The sequence below is a fragment of the Onthophagus taurus genome, chromosome 7 (assembly GCF_036711975.1).
Source record: "Onthophagus taurus isolate NC chromosome 7, IU_Otau_3.0, whole genome shotgun sequence".
Lineage (NCBI taxonomy): Eukaryota > Metazoa > Arthropoda > Insecta > Coleoptera > Scarabaeidae > Onthophagus > Onthophagus taurus.
In genome coordinates this window covers 22148531-22168712 of record NC_091972.1, presented here as the reverse complement: position 1 = coordinate 22168712, position 20182 = coordinate 22148531, and the positions used below count along the sequence as shown (strand labels likewise).

Genomic DNA, 20182 nt, shown 5'->3' with positions numbered 1-20182 from the left:
AATCATTTCTTGATTCGTTTAAACTTAGTTCTTGTGAGTTTTTGAACACACCTCTGCATATTTATAACAATAGCGGTTTATTTTGATGACGAAAATTAAAAAAGACGTATCTCATAAACTAAATATGATATCAAAATGAAATAAACACTGTTTCGCAACAAATTTACGGTAGATACGATACAACAAGAATTATTTCTTAGTAGCTATTAACCTCTATGATATGAATACAACATTTCAACTACTCTTTTTTAATACTTTGTTGTCATTACCAAAAAACTTTGCATAATCCAACATTTCCTATTAATGTTTTTAATTCATATAAATATTCGTGTATAGGTAAACTTGAAAGTACTTAAGTCACTCAACGGCTTATAAGTGGCTCAATAGCAATCAGCGATCGTTTCTAACTGATAACAACACGAAAACTATAAATCAACTCTTATCCGGGGAGACTTAATGTCGGTAATTATGCCGAGATAGTATCGAATAATCCACAAGTTTTAACTAATTTTAATTGTTACGTGTTTGTTCTAATTAGAGTAAAACGAGACTCGAGCTGCACCCTTATAGTAGAAATTTATTCTGGTTTTCCCTGTAGGTAGGTACTCCAGTTGCTAATTTACTAACTGGATTCCATGAAAGCTTTCGGCGAACCGCATCGCCAGGTGTTTTGTTCCTTTTCAGGGGTGCGTTGTTTACATAAATATTAAACCGAATCCGATCAATGAAATCATAATATATTGAGATGATATGTATTATTATGTTTATTTTATAGACACTTTACACGTTGGTTTATTTCATCGCGGCCTAAATCTATCTAATTATATTTATAATAGTTTATGCCTCCGTGTGATTTATTATTGCCAGCTGCAATTAAATGCAATCTATCATGATAATATTTAGTGCAGGGATTCATATAGCAAACAGGCAGAATGCATCAGTCTTGTTTGTAATGCGTTCGGTTGCGTTTCGCACGGCTCGTTGCTATAGTGCAAACAAACAGATGTTACTTATCTGTTTAGATTCAACCAGCATACCGGAAATTACGTAGGCGTATACATTAATTTGGGCAACTATCACGTACTGATAAATTTCAACCTAAAAAATGATAGTCATCCGACGATCGCTATAAATAAGGTCCGGCTGATCCGGTTTAAAAGGCATATCTGTGTTGGCCAAACCAAGTCCCTTTCCTGGCCCTTGTCGGCGGTAATGCTGAGATTCGCATTGTCACAGATTCTCTCACTTTGATTTATGCGGTCTGGAAGGCGTTACGGGTTGCACGAAGACTTAAACCTCGGAACGTAGCATGTCTCAGACAGAGCACGCGAACTTTCAAGATTACCGACCCGATATTTTACCGTGAGCTTAAATATTACGGGACCCACCGCTCGAAAATAAATTTTGTAATTTGTGAAAGACTAATATTTGGAATTTCGAATTTATAGCTCATAAATCAATATAGAATATTCAATTTCTAGTCTAAATGTGTTTAAAATGTGTCCACCAATAATTGATTAATTTAGTATTGTAATTATTTCCAAAATTTATTGCCAAAAAATCTGTAGAAACTACTTTACTGTGTATTTCTTAAAAAAATATATATAATTCGAAGAGATCCGCTCTCGTTGGAAGTTCCAATTCAACTAACTCTTGTTTTTTTTAACAACCTAAATTTTCTTTTGTTTTTTAATCTCATTGGAAACTGTTTTGGCAATGTATTGCACGCCATCTCTTGACAATATCTAAAAATCTAAAACTAATTATTCTGGATGGTATTTTAATTGAATTGAAACAATTCTTTTATAAGCCAAATCGCTGCATCAACAGAAAAACTAAAAGTTTTCAAGGATAAGAAGGTGTTTAGTTTTTGTAATAATGTAGCGTCTCGTTCGCAAGCGACCTCGGCTTAATTGAACCATGCATTATACCTCACTATTGTATCACAACACCAAGCCTAATTACGCCAAGGTCACTTGCAGTCGAGGCATAACATTGTTATGATATCAATACAAAACCTGACTACTTTTCAAAGTTGGGAAGTTAGTGAAGCCAGAAAGCAGACCATCACAGCGTTTCAAAATACAACTATGTTATTAAGAAGCCAAGGCTGCAATGCAGTCGAGGTAGTCGTATGTGCATGAATACAGAACGAGTATATCAAATAGTAGAAGTAGAACCGAATATCGCCGATGCAGCTACGCTGCCATGTCAATGGCTTAAGTATTTAAAATGTAGTAAGCAAAGGTTTCTTTTTGCAGCATTTGATGTCAATCAGATGCCGTGCTGCCGAGGCTGTAGAATATATTTCATTCCAAAAGCAGATACTTTTAGAATTTCCAAATACGATTATGTTACTAAGAAGACGAAGTGGTGTTTGCATTAATAGAGAACGAGACATTATCACATATTTCTAATTCCAATGTGTTACTAGTCGTCGAGGCAATGGATTATGTTTGATTTTACAATCAATATAAGCACATCATAAACGCATAAATGTTTCTAAAAAGGCTGCCATGTTGCTAAGAATCTGTTATTAAGAAACTGATGGATCAGAACTTACTGAATGCTACAAAGCAAAAATTCCCAAAATCTCCATATGACCTATATTTGTCACTTAAATTCGGAATAACTCAAGAACTAAAACAGATACAGAAAAGTGGCAAGGATCAAAATAGTTAAGAATGAACCCATAAAAACATATCACAATCAATCAATTCTAGCTGTGATAATTTTCTAGGTACTAAATAATTACTGCTAAAATATTAAGAAAGGCGATTTTTTTATAATAATTATATCAAAACAATATCCATAACCACCTCAAATCTAATTCTTACATTTTCCGCGATAGAAAGCAAAAAGCCACAAAATCTTCATATGGGATATATTTGTCACTGAAATCTAAAATAAGTCAAGAACTAAAGCAATTAAAGATAAGTGGCATGGATGAAAATGGTTCGCTGTGATAATTTTCTAGGTACTAGGTACTAAACTAAATTAAAAATTAATATCGATAGAAAAATACGGTTTATATGAAAAATATCTGTAATATATCAAATAACATAAATCATGACCACCTCAACCCTATCTCTTGCCATATTATAACAACGATACAACATACCCCAAAATCTTAAAAGGAAAATTAAATGCAATAAAGAATCTTATGTTCACGTTTGGATTTATTATACAGGGTGTCCATTATGTATGGAATATAGTATATACAGTACAAGCTCGTTAATCCGGTATTCACTAATCCGACACGTCCAGTAATCCGTTATTTTGAAACTCTTATAATCAACTCCATAATCCGGCACTCATAAAATTCTACGTACTATAATCCGGCACGTTTATTATTTCATCACAAGGTTAGAATAGTCAGTAATAGGGGATTCTCACGAGTTTCTGTTATTGTGTGTGCGTTACATGATTTTTATGCACCCATATCAATATGGAAGGTAAAACACGAAAACGAAAGCACGAAACGTTAACTCTAGTTCAAAAATTGGAAATTTTAAGAAAAAAAATTTAGCTTCAAGAGATGGTCTAATACAAACAATTTTTTTAACTCAAAATTTAAGCATTGATGAAATTAAAAAATTTATAGTGCGAGCAGCAGTGGACTTAAAAGAGGACGATGTTGAAAGCTAGGGAGGAAAATAACCTATGAAAGTGAAGTACAAAAAAACGTTAAGCAAACTAAACATTATGGAACAAAAGTTGAGTTAGAACTACTAAGATATTTAGATGATAAACGTACAAATTTAAACATTATTCATGATTACCCAACATTAAAAAAACTGTTTCCAAAATACAATACCGCATTACCGGCACCTGTCGAAAGGTTATTCTCATTGGCCAACATGGTCCTAACTCCAAGACGCCAAGCGCAATCAGACAACAACTTTGGAATGTTAACATTATTGAATGCTAACAAACATTTATTAGACTTTAATTTATTATACATAATATAATATATCACGTAAATAGTAAAATATACAATATAAGAAAATATTTTTTGAAGTATGTAGTACAACCCAATTATTATTTTTATTTACAAGTTGTTGCTCATTTTTAACACAATCGTAACTTTTTTTGAAATACCCGTACCCGAGTAACCGCTAACAGTACCCGGGTACTGTACTCGAGTACTTTAAATTGTGAAAAGTACTTGCAAAAAGTATCCGATACCCGAATAGTATTAAAGTACCCGTACCCGTTACCCGGGTACTTTCATTCAGTACACGTGCCCACCTTTGGTTTCAACCTATGGACCAGAATGTGATCTAAATGATTAAGACTAATTACAAAAAAAATCCTGTCAATGATGTTGCTAAAACGTTAAAAAATATGAATTTAAAAGATGCCGTATTCACCGTGACTGAGGCTTGGAATAGTGTACCTGACAGAATAATACAGTCATCTTTGAAGAAGTTGTGACCATCATTAAATAACAATGAAGTAGAAGGTGAATGCGATTTAGAAGACTTACATTAATAAATGAAGTGATCAGTAATGAAGCAGACGACAATGGTAATGTAGATGAGGTTGCCTCCAAACTTCAAGTGAACTCTGTGAAATCTGAGGACGCATTAAAGGCAATTGATCTCAATATCCTTTGAGCCGAAGACAATAAACAATCTGCAGATATTTTACTAACACTGAGGAAATTGAGAGAAAATATACACAATAAAATCTATTATTGTAAAAAACAGTCAACAATTGACAAATTCCTTAATACGTCATTAACAAATAACATGTGAATAACATAATCATTTTTTTTATAAGTATTTTACGTTTACTTTCCAATAATAAACGATTTAATACAGTATTGATCATTATTTTGTTTGTTTTCTCTTATAGTAAAACTTATTTCTCGATAATATGCAGTAGTCCGGCACATTCAGTAATCCGTCAGTGTGAAAAATTTTATTTTGCCGGATTATCGAGCTTGTACTGTATCTTGGTAAATGTTGACTTTATAAAAAAAGATTTTATACAAAAGTTGTTTAATATTTTATTTGAATTTAATAATATTTGAAATAAATTTATTTGATTTAACACTTGAATTTTTTTAAATGGTAGTGTAACCTTTCGTTAGGCTCATTTGATAGAGATTACTATATACATTACTATATTACTATATTGACTTTTCTCTTGACGATGACGTAAAATTTTTGAGCCCTTACATCAGAACATTTCTGAAAAAAATGTATAAAACTATTTATTAATAAAAATTAATCAATAACATTAATCTAGATATCCGAGATCATCGAATTATTACCGTAAATTAAATTTACATACAAAATAATACAAATAAACGAAAAATTAGTGTACATCTCCAATAATTCGAGGTACTTCAAGGTCTCTTCACGATCTCGAATATCTAGATTAATGTTATTAGTTAACTTTTCTTAATAAATAATTTCAAAATTTTTTTCAAAAATTTTCAGATCTTAGGGTACTAAAATTTTACGTCATCGTAAATAAAAAAAATCTCTATCAAATGAGCCTTACGAAAGGGTACATTGCCATTTAAAAAACTTTAAGTGTTATTCGTTGCTAATTTGTTTTTTGAAATAAAAGCAATTGAATGCTGTCCTATTGTGGCATATAAAATATTAAACAACTTTTGTTTAAAATGGCTTTTTATAAAGTTGATACCTACCTAGATATATACTATATTCCATACATAATGGGCATCCTGTATTAAATTTGTGAAGAAAGAAGTTTCATCAGCAAAATTAATTAATTATGCTGATGAAACTATAACATCTCAGTTGATAAATCAAAATTTCAACAGCATCCTAAATCTTTAACAGCAATACTAAAGTTGCTTATTTAAAAGCATTTTCGTGAGTGATTCATTTACCACAATTCACATCATAAAACGATAAGAATCGCTCCAGTAAAATAATAGCGTAGCGAATAATGAGTATTCAGTTGATCCTAGATACTATTTAAACTCTAAATGAAGTACTAGAAATTATTTATGAAAATATGAAACTCAACGTTGAAAAGAATGAATCGGTTAAAAGGTTGTTGGATATTTAGAGACACGCATAAGGATTACAGTTACACCTGTTGTGACATCAACAGTACTTGTGTTACACGCAATAATCCGGTATTACCGACAGAAATTACATGGACGCAGTTTAAACTGTTAATTTACGATGTTTTGAAGATCAGATCGTTTACAAACGCGCTTGCGTATAAAGTATCGGGCGAAAAGTTTACTGTCAACTTCAGTAAAGGTCGTGGGCGATTTTGTAATAATCCCAAGATTTAGTAGAGCATTGGGACGGCTTGTTATTAGTAATCTGCCACGGATTAAAGGTGGTCGGGCAATAACTCTTTGTTCCAAATCCAAATGCAACGATGACGCCCCGAAGCTTATAAAATCAATACCTCTTTCGGTCGGTATTTCAAATCAGTATCTGACCCCGGAAAATTCTGGGTGCTCTCACTGGTCGCTGTCTGTTACACGCGCGAGAAGGTTGGGACACGTTAAGAATGCATAGTAGCATAGCCCATCTGTTTACCCGAAGGAACTTTATCGAAGCATGTTTCCTTTTCTGAGTGGAAAGGGTCCATTGTCACGCGACGGACCGCCGACCGACACTTACTCTGTCACGGCGGAAAAAGCGTTAGGGACCCCTTTACCCAAACAAGACACGTCTAGAACATTTGTATTTTCTGGCCAGGTTCCTCACTGATTTCCCACCCGTTAGAGTAGATAAGAAAGTGTCAAAACCTATCCCTAGGTTTTTTACTTACGGTTTATGTTAAGTACTACTAGTTTTGTCGCTGGGGGAACCAGGTTTGTGTTACTGGCCTGGCAAATCAGTCTTTCATTTAGATGCTGCCTTCCTACGTTTGGGAACGTTAGATGGTTAACCACAACCCCATCTGGCCTCATCTCATACGAATCATCTATAACACGATTTTCTAAGAACCAGAGTACTCTCGGTCGGGGACGTCCTAAAAAATTGAAAAAGAAATTTTATTACACATAGTTTGAAGGGGAACACTTTTATTTGATGGACTGAGGAATTTAAAGGATGTCGAATACTGTAGTCCTAAGGGAAAGAACGAGGGGAAACCGATCGGCGTTCATTGGGTAAAGAGAAGATGGACAGACGGGCGCACCTTATTAAAACTTTCTTACCTCCGCTAACTTCGCAAATTAAGTTGACGTCACTGCCTTCATTATAAGGTTCTAATAATGTAGTCCTGTCTCTTCTCTTGCCGTCGTAAATTACTGGCCTTTCCGGAGGTACTGCAACACGAAACAGGCATTAAAGGCTGCGTTGCATTAAGGCGTAATTACTCTCTCTTTCTCGCCATAATCAGGTGTTTAAAAAATAACAGAGTAAGTAAAAGAGTTTTAAGTTAATTATATTTTAATTAGGTAGTACCATTTCACCGCAAAACAATCTTATCCTTAGTATTCTTTAAAAGGATTTGTAGGAGGTAAAGTGAAACTGAAATGTGAACTTTAATCCGACATGAACTTTAAGATATAAATAAGGATATCTTCCGTCGCCTAAAGTCTAAAGTTTGTAAAACATAAAATGGAATGAACTCTAAAACTAATTCAAGAACTTTCAATATCTCCTCCATATATTTTTTTCATCCGACAACCAGGTTACAGTGTTCAATTTCCCTTCGCTTGCTCAGGAACAAAAGTAGAAGAAAGTCGAGTCCGCGTTTGGCAGGACGAATGATGACACTGGAAATTGCGGTTAAAGGGAACGGTATTGCGACCGAAGCCGCAAGGGAAAACGGGCCGATAAAGAAGTAGATTGGCCTGCGCGAGTTCCGACAAAGTTTGGTTTTAAACTCCCGATCCTCTCCGTTCATCTTCAACGGTTCTACGATGAATTGTGGTAGCAATTCTTATCGTAGCTCCACGGGGAAGCAGCTGTTGATTTTTCGAACGTATTAAATCTGTTCGAGATGTGTAATGGGTTTTGTCGGTGACGCGGCTGTTGTTGCTTTGAGATATTTTATTGCCCGTTTAATCTAAATGCTAATATCAAGGGCACCATTCGCGGTGGTCCCATTTAAAATTCGGGGGGATGTGTTAGATTTCGCAATAATTAAACGTCTTTCAACCTCCTGTGTTACTTTTGGGCGCTCCGTTTTTCCAGGACCGGTTCTTTGCATAATCACCAGGGATTCATTGTTTACCCTGTATAATACAATCAAATCGTCTAAATTTATTTTCTAGTTTACTCTGCCGAATAAAGCATGCGCCAAGTTTTTATTCGCCGGCGAGGAAAGCTCGGAGAGAATATTTAATAAACGACGTCGATTATAATGTAATTTTTCATTGAAAATTGTTCTCATCCTGATGCGCCAACTGGGCCAAAATTTGTTATGCAAAGTGTTCTATAAAATTAATTAATTACTGGTGTCAGCCATCCAACGCTAACACAACTGAATGTGTTACAGCAGTTTTTGTATAAATACTAGTTATTACTCTATATATAAACACATCTCTAAAAAACTTTACTTGTACTAATTAATTACGGAACATTTATATGATGTCGACAATATTCTATAGCGTAATAATGTATTTTATACATGTCAATCATTTCGAAAAATTGTAATATTTTGAAGAACAACACTAATCAGGCAAAGACTAAAAAACAAAGTTCTAGACGGGGTAGCTATAATTACCCACTTCAAAGGACTTACGGCATAAAGGAATTGAAAAGCTCGTGCTGCGCCTTCTCTTCCGCTAATTGGACGCCGCAAGTCCTTAATGATATTTTAACGACGATGAAAAATTACTCCTACCTTCTCCATTAATTACATCGTGAACGGTTTTTGTTGAAAATCATACCTTCCCGTATATTTGCCAAATCCGCGCTGAAGTGTTTATCTAGAAAGTATTACCTGACCAAGCGTTAATAAACTCGGGCTCCCGGAGATAAGACCTGCATTGCGGCTGTTCCCGAAACATGTAACAGAGAGCTCGCCTTCAGGGCTACCGGGATACGGGGGAAACCTCCCGGGATACATAGCAGTGCAACAGAAACCGCGTCAGATTAGCTGCTGTAATAGCCACGTTGACAAGCGTGTCTTCATCGCGCCCCACTCTATTATGTAAACTGGTAGATATGGCCCTTTGGGCGGTTTATTTCGGATTAACAACGACTTAGATACCCTACACTAACGCCAGGATATTAAATTCTTCGCTATTGACCTATAGCACGGTAGTGATATTTGGTGTTGGCAATTTAATTGAGTAATAAAAGATGAAACAATTCATTACCAAGTTAATATTAATTAATTAATCGAAATAAATAAAAGATAAGTTTTTGCAAAACTATATGCTTGTTTTGCTTGAAAAATTGATAATATCACATAATGTTGTTTATGATAGATGAGCGATTTTATTCTTACTCAGTTTCAAAATGTAATAAATATGACATTGATGTCATAGTCATAGAAGAGAAAGATGTTTGTTGTGCAGGGTGAGAAACATTGAGCAGGAATCAAAATCATAACATAAAACTTCAACAAGTACAATCACTGAATATATTTTAGTAGATAGGTGGATCGAGAGAAAAAACTTTACTTTTCAAATATCCCCTGAAAAAGAAGTCGGGATGAGCCTCTGGTCACTGAGCCTCGGCCAAAAGGCTAAATAAAACCCCATAAAGTCGACGCCACTTGCGGCAGAAGCGCTACAATATGATGACCAGTTTCAGCTTTTTGACGCATTCCTAGATATAAGCTTCATGGAGACATGACTTGGCACATAGTTGACTTACTAGAAACTTGACGAAGGTTTGGTGCAGAATTGATTGAACAGACTTTATACGAAGCTGCTTCGATGCAGAATTGATTAAGACTTGATGCTGTCATGGTAGGGGTTTGAAGTAGAGTAATAGAGATTTACTGCAGCTACCAAGTCATGAGACATAACGAAGATTTGACGCCAATATCTGAATATATCTCCACTTATATCTCTAAGTAGAATATTTAATCTAGATGAATGCCGTTTTTATAGGTGCCAAGGTAATACCTTCTATTTAACAAAAAAAAAGTGGAGTACAATTTTATTATGAGCATCTAGTGAAATCGCGTCTTCTTGACTATTTGTACAAGGAAGATGTTTTCAGTAAGCATCAATATGGCTATGTAAGGAAATCTTCCACAATTAAAGCTCTAATTGATCTACATCAGCAAATCATTGATGATTTTAATGGGTCAAAAAAAATGTCGGCACTAATGTTGAACCTTCCAAAGGCATTTGGTTGTGTGAATCATAAGATATTGTTAGAGAAACTGGAATATTATGCCATCAGGCATTCAAGTAAGTGTTTCAATCGTACCTAGAAAATCGAAGACAGGTGGTCCAAGTTGGTAATAATAGATAGACCATAAGAAGGGTGGAAATCGCAGGGATCCATCTTGGGTCCAATTTTATTCCTTTTATATGTGAACGATCTTCCGGAAACTTTGAACACGTGTAAGACGATAATGTATGCAGATGACACAAAATTGTTAAATACATCTAGTACAATTGACGAGCTACACGAAAATAAAGGTCTCAGACAAAAGGTTGCATCAGATTGGTTTAAAACGAATAAACTTAAACTGAATGAAAATAAGACACAAAAAATTGATTTTAGTACTAAAACAAATAATAACGCCCGGCAGTTAAGTTACTGGGGCTGCAGTTTGAAAACTTTTTGAAATAGAATCTACAGGTGAACGTAATAGGAAAGAAACTTAGCTCAGTAGTTTACTTAGAACACTTATAAGCCTAACAGATCTGCAAACAGTGATGGTGGTATATTACTAGAATTTCCAGAGTGTGACGTCATATAGCATTCTGTTTTGCGGAAGTTCACCAGGAATCGAGCGGATACTCTTAATTCAGAAAAAAGCAGTAAGAATGCTATTCAAAGCTAATGAACTAAAAATTTGTAGGCCACTTTTTATAAAATCAAAAATAATGTCCGTTTACTCGTTGTACATTTATAAATGATTGATGTTCGTAAAAGAAAATCTGAATGGTATATTATGCCGAGAGGAGTTACATAACTACAGTACGTGAAATCAAAGATTATTACAAATCCCTTACCATAGGGTGTCGACATGCCAACAATCTGTTAACTACCAAGGAATAAGATTTTATAATAAATTGCGGGACGACACAAAATCCCTTTCACCAGAACAATTTAAACATGTCCTAAAATTACATTTTAGCAGCAACCCGTACTATTCCATACATGAATAATTCACGGATACGCCATACATTTTGTAATTGTCATTTATTGAAATTGTAAACATATTCTTGACGACCTGTAACTTTATGTTTTTTTGGGAATAAAATTTGTTTGACAAATTAATGATTTTTCTACTGTCTTATTCTACCAGTATTCGTAGAATATCTTATACAACGGGAATTCCTGAAACCAACATATGGAGAATTCTGCACTATGATGGACTTTATCACTATCATTTACAAAAAGTCTAGCATTTACTTCCTCAAGATTTAGAAAATCGAGTCCGGTATTGCCAGTGGTTACAAAATAATTGAGAAGTTATTTCACACACACTTTTTACGGACGAGGCCCAGTTTACAAGGAATGGTATTAACAACACACGTAAGTCTCACATCTGGACGGATCAAAACCCACACAAAACAATCGTTGTTAACCATTATAATCTTTTTTCCGTCAACGTGTGTTAAATAATCATCTTATTGAGCCTCATTTTTTTGAAGGACGTCTTAATGCAGAAACTTACATTCATTTTTTGGAAAAAGAATTGTCGAATTACATGGAAGATATTCCTCTAGAAGCTCGCTGTGGCATGTGGTTCCAGCAAGATGGGGTACCACCAGATTTTGGGAGACAGGTGACGGTATTTCTTAATGAAAATCTTAAGAAAAGGTAGATAGGACGAGGTGGAAATGTACATTGGCCAGCTCGGTCACCTAACTTGTCACCTCTAGATTTTTTTTCTGTGGCATAGCCTCAAATCTCGTGTGTATAGTAGTAATCGTAAACGAGATACACGTGAAGAGTTGATTACTAAATAGTTGAAGCTACTAATTCGCTAAAGAATTAATTGGCGGTAATTAATTGGCAACATTCTATGACACGAAGGATAACTGCATGTTTAGAAAATGGCGGTTCTCATTTTGAACAGCTGCTGTAATTTTGTGTTAATTAGCTACCCATTTGTAAATAAATAAGTGAATAAATTTTCTTTTATCATCTTTATTTTTTTTTTTTGTTTTCTTTTAGTTTTATTTCGATATCTCCGAAACAAAAAGGAATTCACCTATAGGTGATATACCATTTTTTGATCGTAATGACCCCCGGAATATATGGTATAAGTTTGTCGGTCGAGTCACGGAACACCCTGTAGGATTTACTGTACTATGATCATGTTCAGTTCCAAGAGAATATTCCTTTGGTGTCTAGTTTAATTTAGGATTCTGCGTGGACAAATAAGAACCTGGATTCTGTCATCCAAAAAACGTTTTTTTAAAACAAACCTTACGAGAAGCAACACAAAATTTCTTAGCTATTGTTGGAAAGAACTGATCTTTCCACAGAAAAAAAAACATATAACTTATAGTCCTTTTATCAAAATCAAATCTTTTTGTAGTCCATACTTAGAAACAAGAAAATTGAGAAGACAGCTTTACTAACTTCTGTAGGCAATGGCCTTATATAAAGGACCATTGGTTACATAAGATATATCTACCCAGACAATTATGGAATATATTTGTTAAAAATACTCATCACCAGAAGTTTTGCTAACATACAAGAAACGACCAAAACGGAAAATGTCTTATCTTAATCATATCAAACCAGAAAATTGCACTTGTGATGATACCATTTTTTGACCTTAAACTATTTCTATTACATATACTAAAGTTGGACTATGTCAGATACGAAATATAACCAGGCGGTTATAAGTTAGTCAATAATGTTTCAAAGCAATGATTCTAGTTGAGAAAACTAAATGAAGTCCATGTTAATCTTGCCATCGTATTTCAGCGACTATTTCATTCATAACGTTAACAGCCAATAAGAATTCGTGGTTTTCCGTCAATTGCGAGTATTTCAGCGGTTATTTGGCCGTAACCATGGAGAACGATAATACGAACCTTTGTATTATCGCTGTAATACGAACCTTTGTATTATCACTTGTTTGACATTTAATTAATTTCGTGACATCCATGAATGTTTCCATAATAATTAATGTGATTTTTTTAAAAAATATTAAAATTCTAAAAATATGTATATTTTTTATTCATGAAATAGTCTAGCCATATACAACACGACAATCGAAAATACTCGAATCTCGACGTATTGCCTTAAAAAACACCACTCGACCTTCGGTCTCGTGGTGTTTCAGGCAATACGTCTCGTATTATCGAGTATTTTTGATCGTCTTGTTGTATAATATATGATAATTTCACTCCACGAAATTATATTCAGTGATCCCTCGACCTTATGGACGTAATTGTTGCAGAAAGCTTAACTGAAGAAATTTAATCGATAAATGAGATCAAGATCTTTAAGAATTGTTCAATAATAATCGAAATATTTAAAAGTAAAAAATAGTTACAAATGGAGCTGAGGTTAATGTAGTAGCAGAAGTGAACAATAATTTATGTAAAATTGTAGTAATTAAGAATATTGGCATATTTACAGTAATTAAATGAATATTTTATTTTAAAATATGTATTTTATAAATATAATTATATGAGTCAGCTGATAAATTAACGAAATTTATTACGAAAAACCAAACACCAGTAAATAATCAGACAAAATCTGATATCATTAACGGAAACTTTACAATAATATTAAATATCATTCCAACAACACTTCTGCTATTAAATTATTAAAAATAAATGCGTAATATTGTCTAGGGCAATCACTTTTGCGTGAATAAAAAGATTATTCATCGTGTTTATTGATTAAAATTTGATACTGAAAACCCAATAAATCGTAGTGATCCTAACACAATCGATAGATTTGATGACTTCCGTAACAAAATGGATTTTATAAATCTAATAAAAGGGATTTATATCCCATCTACATCTTGCAAAGAGTAGCAAGAGAAACAAGGCATAATTCGCTAATATCTGCGCTATATTAGATAGATAATCAATTAGAAGTAGAATTGAGGACCAAATCTCTTACATTAGAATATTCTCTACAAATGTAATTAAATTTGTGCTTACAAAAGTATCAAAAGTTTAGCTCAACCTATTTAATTTAATGAAATGGTCCAAACTATATTGATTAGTTGTAAGTAAAAGTTCGTACGTGCACAGTTAATCTTCTAAGATCGTAACGAGAACCCTTTTAGTAAAATCGGAAAATCCTCTCTGAAGGGAAATCGGAATCGACAGTGATCTTTTTCCACGTAGAAAATGCGGCAAAATGTAAATACTTGGAGAAGATGCGTCCGCAAATTCCGCCTGAAAGTACTCGTCTCCCGTGGAGCTTTGATACGCTTGCGATAAATAACGAGCTTTCGTTACGGCGATTACTTCATCAAGTTTATTGTGCACCTAGATGCGGAGTACCTTCGGAAACATAATGCAAAGCACGTTAACGCGATTACTACGAGAAGAGACGATTGCGGCAAAAGGAGGGTGGAAAATGGCGTTCGCGCCCTTAATTCGATTTGCGACGTGGCGTCGGTAGAAGAGCGACAACGTCGCACAGTTTACAATAAATTGCAGGTTAAACATCTTGAATTCTAGGAGGGAGCGGCGAGGTAAAGGGTATCTTATTTGCATATCTAATTTACATGATTGCCGACCTAGGTCGCCATCAGACGAATGAATTGAGGTCTTGAGGAGAGGCTCCAAATAAAGTTGTCCGTTTTCTTTTATTTATTTTATACAGCTTTATATATTAATTTTTAAATAAATAAATGAATGTATTATGCATGTTAAAACGTTTGCTCTAAGCTTTCATCTGCTTTAATGTATTCTTTCGAGACTTGCTAATATTTGCTTTGTGTGTTTGCTACAAGGAATACGAAGAGAGAAAATGTGAATACAGCACTCAAATTCACGGTCTATCACGCTTACTTTAACCTAGGTTGGATAACATTTAAGTAAATATGTTAAGCCGACTATGTATACAATCAAATAACGGAAAATGAATCTTCCTTCAAGGTAATTAATAGTAAATTTCGTCAAAATAATCAACTGTAATATCAACCAAAGTTGGTTTTATGATTCAAGGCATAAAAACAGGATTTAAAGGTCGCATTCATTTAATAGTCGTGCGCTTTGTTAAGCGCACTCATCGTGGTTAGTAGCAAAGAACAATATAATGACCTCGGTTAAAACCAGGATGAGATCACAAAAGAATGAAATTAGAAGTTTGGAAAGCTTCTACAGTGCCTTCCGAACAAGGCACATCGCCTGCAAGTGATCATCTTGTTAAAAATACAAAGTTTCTGATAACAAGATATTTACCCTCAAATCGCCGAGGTCACTTATGAGCAAGGCAATGAATTTGATACATCAATACGAAATCGTCAACTTTGAAGACTTCTAGCGCCTACCCCGCAAGCGACTTCAGCAATTTGACTCGAGTCTTATATATTTTGGTAAAGATACAAAGTCTCTTATAAGAAAACACTTACCCTCAAACCGCCGAGGTCACTTGCGAACGAGGGATTTGATACATCGATATAAAATCATCAGGTTTAGAGGAACATAGCGCTTCGCCCGCTAACGACCTCGGCGATTTGAGGCGAAATCGTCCCTTATATACCTTTGCACAAAGTTTCTTATAAGAAAAAATATACTTTATACATTAATTTTTTGGTAGAAACGTGTACATCATTAAATGTGTTATGAATCTTAAAACGTTTCATTTACTTTAATGTATTCTTTGAAAACTTGCTAATATTTATTTTGTGTGTTTACTATGGGAATACGAAGAGAGAAAATGTGAATATAGAACTTACATACACGGTCTATTGTGCTTAGTTTTACCTAGGTTTGTTAACATTAAAGTAAATATTTTAAGCCGACTGTGTATATAATCAAATACCGGAAAATGAATCTTCCTTCCCGGTAAGTAGTAGTAAATTTCGTCGAAATAGTCAACTGTAATATCAACCGGAGTTGGTTTTATGATTCGGAGCACAAAAACCGGAGTTAAAGGATGCATTTATTTAATAGTCTTGCGCTTTGTTCCTTCCAAGGTTTATTTGTCTTTTCGCTTTATTGTTCGTCGTTTTATTTCGGATGTTGTTTCGTGGCTAAATAGTGTTTAATGAAACGCGCTTTTTGGGTGACGATGAAATGGGTGACTTTTCCCTTATCTTTATTTCTTATAGAGGACCCCTGTCTCGACGATAACCATCCGTCAAGTTTGGAGGTCCAATGTCCTAAAATAAAGTAGGGCTCGAAATTGGAGTGCAGCCATATTTTTCGAGGTAGCATCTAGCTTTTGGGCTCTTGGGATGGCTGAATTTTACGGGAGTTACTGTAATACGGTGTAACAACGCTTCGAACTCCGAAGGGGATTGAAAATCGGTTGGTAAGATCTCCAGAAAATGTCGCCGTTTTGGACGGTAAAAAAACTTTCGAAGAAGTTTTATTCGACATAGCAAACTCGCTCGTCCTAACTTTGGATTGTTATAAAATTATTGTGATTTCGGTACTTGAAAAATTTTAAATTTCACGCATCAAAAAGTTAACTTAATTAATAAAATTAATTAAGTAAAAATGTAGTCTTACCGATTACTGTAAAGTTCACTTTGCTATTCCTTGTTGGCGAGTTCTTAAAATCCACTCGACACCTATAGATTCCTTCATCTGTGAGTTGAATGTTATCAATAGCCAGGGAAGCAGGACTCGTTGTTGCACGGAAGAACGCTCGATTACCAAAAATATTAGGTGCTGACCATAATTTGGCTTGATTGAATTGACGACCTCGAACATCGAAACTAAAAATAATTATAAAAAAATTAATTTAAACTAATATATATTTATATAAGTATTAGATTTCTTATAATTTATAATAACAGAATAACCTTGAAACAGGTCGATATTAAAGCAGCTTGACACCGGAAGTTCGTAATCAAAGGGTCTTTATTAAAAGTGAAGGGCTGTCATTCCAAAGCTGGCTCGACGTTCTTGCCATGCTCTAGCTCCGAGAGCTCGACTTTTAATAAGTTGTTACAAGTTTTAATTAAAGCCGTCCAGTACGATCTGGCGCTCCGCCGGTCCGTTCTTCAGTCTGGCACGACGAAGTAAACTCGGAACTACACGGAGAAATTCAAACAACGCGGTAATTCCTTTATCCTGGTGGAGAAGAAGGAGGTCGGCCAATTCGGAATTAAACAGTTCTTGATTAAGGACGCGCGTTACCTCTTCTTTCCACGTTAATTTATACGCCCCGTTCACACACTGGCGATAATTAAATAGTACTTTGTGAAAATTCATTACCAAAATTGCTAGGAGGCAAGGAACAAGTTGTAAGGACACCACGTAGGCGTGTACCCTCCGGCCTCCCATACTTCATCGTTCCATAATTCATAGCCGCCAACGCCGCTGAAGAAGCGTTCCTCCAATGAATCGCACGACGGAGCCGGTGGGAGATTAACGATGGGATGGTAGTCAAACTTAACAGTTAAATCTCTTGTCTCCTAACTTGATTTAAGTCCTAGTTCGCCATTACAGTCACTACCTGAGGCTCCCCTACTACGCCCGATCCACCATCTCGTTGAAAATTCAAGATCGGCTTTTATAACGAAGATGAATATTCATTACTTTAAGCGTCTTATGAGACCAATAGAATGGGTTAGTAGGTTAGCATCTACGGTTTCAAAATAGATAAGAGTTACGCCATTTTCACTTTACACGAATAAATAAATAAGTAGATTTTAGAGAACAATAACTGACTTAACCGTACTATACCAAATTACAGTATAAAATTTTTTAGATCCGGCGCCTCCACCACAATTATATTAATAATAATATATCTCTTTAGTATCCAATAGGAAGACCCAATTACAGGATAATGCATAACAAAGAAAAGGTGTAGTAAGATGTGAATCGCACAAAACAAAAATTAAGTGAAGGTGAGTCGGTCCAATTGACGATGTTCAATAAAAATTTTCTACTAGCTTGTTCTCTACGATTGCACAAAGATGAAAAGTTAAATCCTTCCAATAACGCAACGTAGTCAACACCTCGCTCCGGATACTCACCAAGTGTTTTAAAACATAAGTGTTTTAAGAACCTCTTCTGCACTCTCTCGAGCATGAGCTGGTGAGAAGTATAACAACTGGTCATCGAATAAGACACCCAGATCTCGAATAGCGCATTCTCCGCGTATTGCTTCAATTCCCACACAGTAGTTAAACGTTATTGGATTATTACACATAGTGTATGACACGACAACGAATTTTGCTATATTAAGATCAGTTCCATTCTGTACAGACCAGGAACTGATAATGTTCAGATTGCGCTGTAAGATAACACAGTCTTCAGGGGATTTTACACGAGGGAATATCTTTAAGTCATCGGCGTAACCAAGCACATTACAATCAAGTCGTCGTAATAGATCATTCAGATAAACATTGAAAAGAAAGGGTCCCAGGATGGAACCCTGTGGAACACCAGACCCTGCAGTGAACGTATCAGATTTAAAACCGTTGGAACTCACATGGCAAAGTCTATTGAAGAGATAAGATGAAATCAAATCCACGAAATCATTGGTAAATCCAAGAGTGCAGAGTTTAGAAAGAAGTATTCCATGATCTAATCTACCAAATGCCTTTGTAAAACCTGTGTAAACTATATCAACTTGCCGTTTATCCATGTGCTCGCTGATGAACTGCGTAACCTCTGCTAAATTAGTCATAGTTGAACGACCAGTCATAAATCCGTGCTGATGATCAGATATATATGGGCGAACACAGTAGGTCATTCTGGAGTATAGCAACATCTCGGAGACCTTTGAGCAATTGTTCAAACTGCTAATAGTCGGTAATTTTCAATACTAAATCTGTCTCCCTTTTTAAAAACCGGTATTGTCCGAGTTTTTGTTGACATATTGCAGGAAAAGTTTTAGTTTTTAAGCATAAATTAAATATAAAGGTTAACGGTCTGCTGAGGAAGGGTGCACAATCTTTAATAATAAATAAAACTTAGGAGACCGTCGTCGCTAGCGGTAAAGTCATTTTTCTATCGTTTCATACAGATTTCTACCTCCTCGACAGAAAATGGAGTAATGTAGAAGGACCCAGGACAGTTGATATGCTGGTTACAGTTATTGATTGTTGTAGGTCCAGGATTGAAGGCTTCGGAAAAGAAGACAGAGAAGGCCTACACTATTCCCAGGGGATCAGCGATCTCAAAGCCAACAAAGATCACACAGCCTGGAATACGCGACTTGTTTCTGATTCACGTAACGCCAGAAATGTTTGGGGTCGGTGGATATATAATTTTCGGTATTCACGAGATAAAACTGATAATCATTACATCCTTGCATAAACGGCGCAACCTAACATATTCATCGTAGTATGATAGTTGTTTGGATCTCTTTCACTTCTTAATGTAGTGCCCCTTGACTTTCAATAGACGTTTAGTACTTCCAGTAAACCATAGAGGAAATTTCGACAGCAATAAAGAATATTTGGGTACATGTTTTTCAATAACGTTAGAGATATTATAGTAAAATTTTTCCACTGCAATATTAACATCCGAGCACATCAATATATCAAACCAAACAACGTGACCAATATCGTCATACAATCCACGAAAGTCCGCTTTACGGAAGTTAAAACAAAGGTTATTTGATGGAAACACTAGAGGTTCATCAATATTCTGAGATTTATACAAGATGTTCAGTGCAGGATGACTAAAGTTTTCTGTAAGTAAGGGTGAAACGTCACGTTCTGCAGTCACTTCGCACTTAAAGTTAGTAAAGATTAAGGCGACTATCGTATCTCTAGAGTTGTAGATATGGTTATGTTGACACCATATATACTAGATTAAGTACCAACAAAGTTCTTGAAAAGGAAAGATTTGCGATCGAGGCTATTCTCGGACATCACAAAGCGGAAGCAGTTAAAGTCGCCACAAATTATAATATTTTTCCCAATCAAGCTGATACTAAGCGAATCAAGAAACAGTTCCAAATCATCCAGCGGAGCA

The 20182-nt window shown here is 35.1% G+C and overlaps 1 protein-coding gene across 2 annotated transcripts in view; it reads right to left on the bottom strand.

Annotated features, from left to right (window-relative positions):
- The window catches only part of LOC111415940 (sidestep IV), a 213123-nt gene that overhangs the window by 44080 nt on the left and 148861 nt on the right, over window positions 1-20182 (bottom strand). For both annotated transcript variants that reach the window (XM_023047842.2, XM_023047843.2), the window contains exons 3-5: window positions 16757-16965; window positions 7166-7276; window positions 6775-6978 (exon numbers count right to left, since the gene is read on the bottom strand). In XM_023047842.2, the coding sequence (XP_022903610.1) occupies window positions 6775-6978; window positions 7166-7276; window positions 16757-16965 (524 nt within the window). The remainder of the gene's footprint in view (window positions 1-6774; window positions 6979-7165; window positions 7277-16756; window positions 16966-20182) is intronic.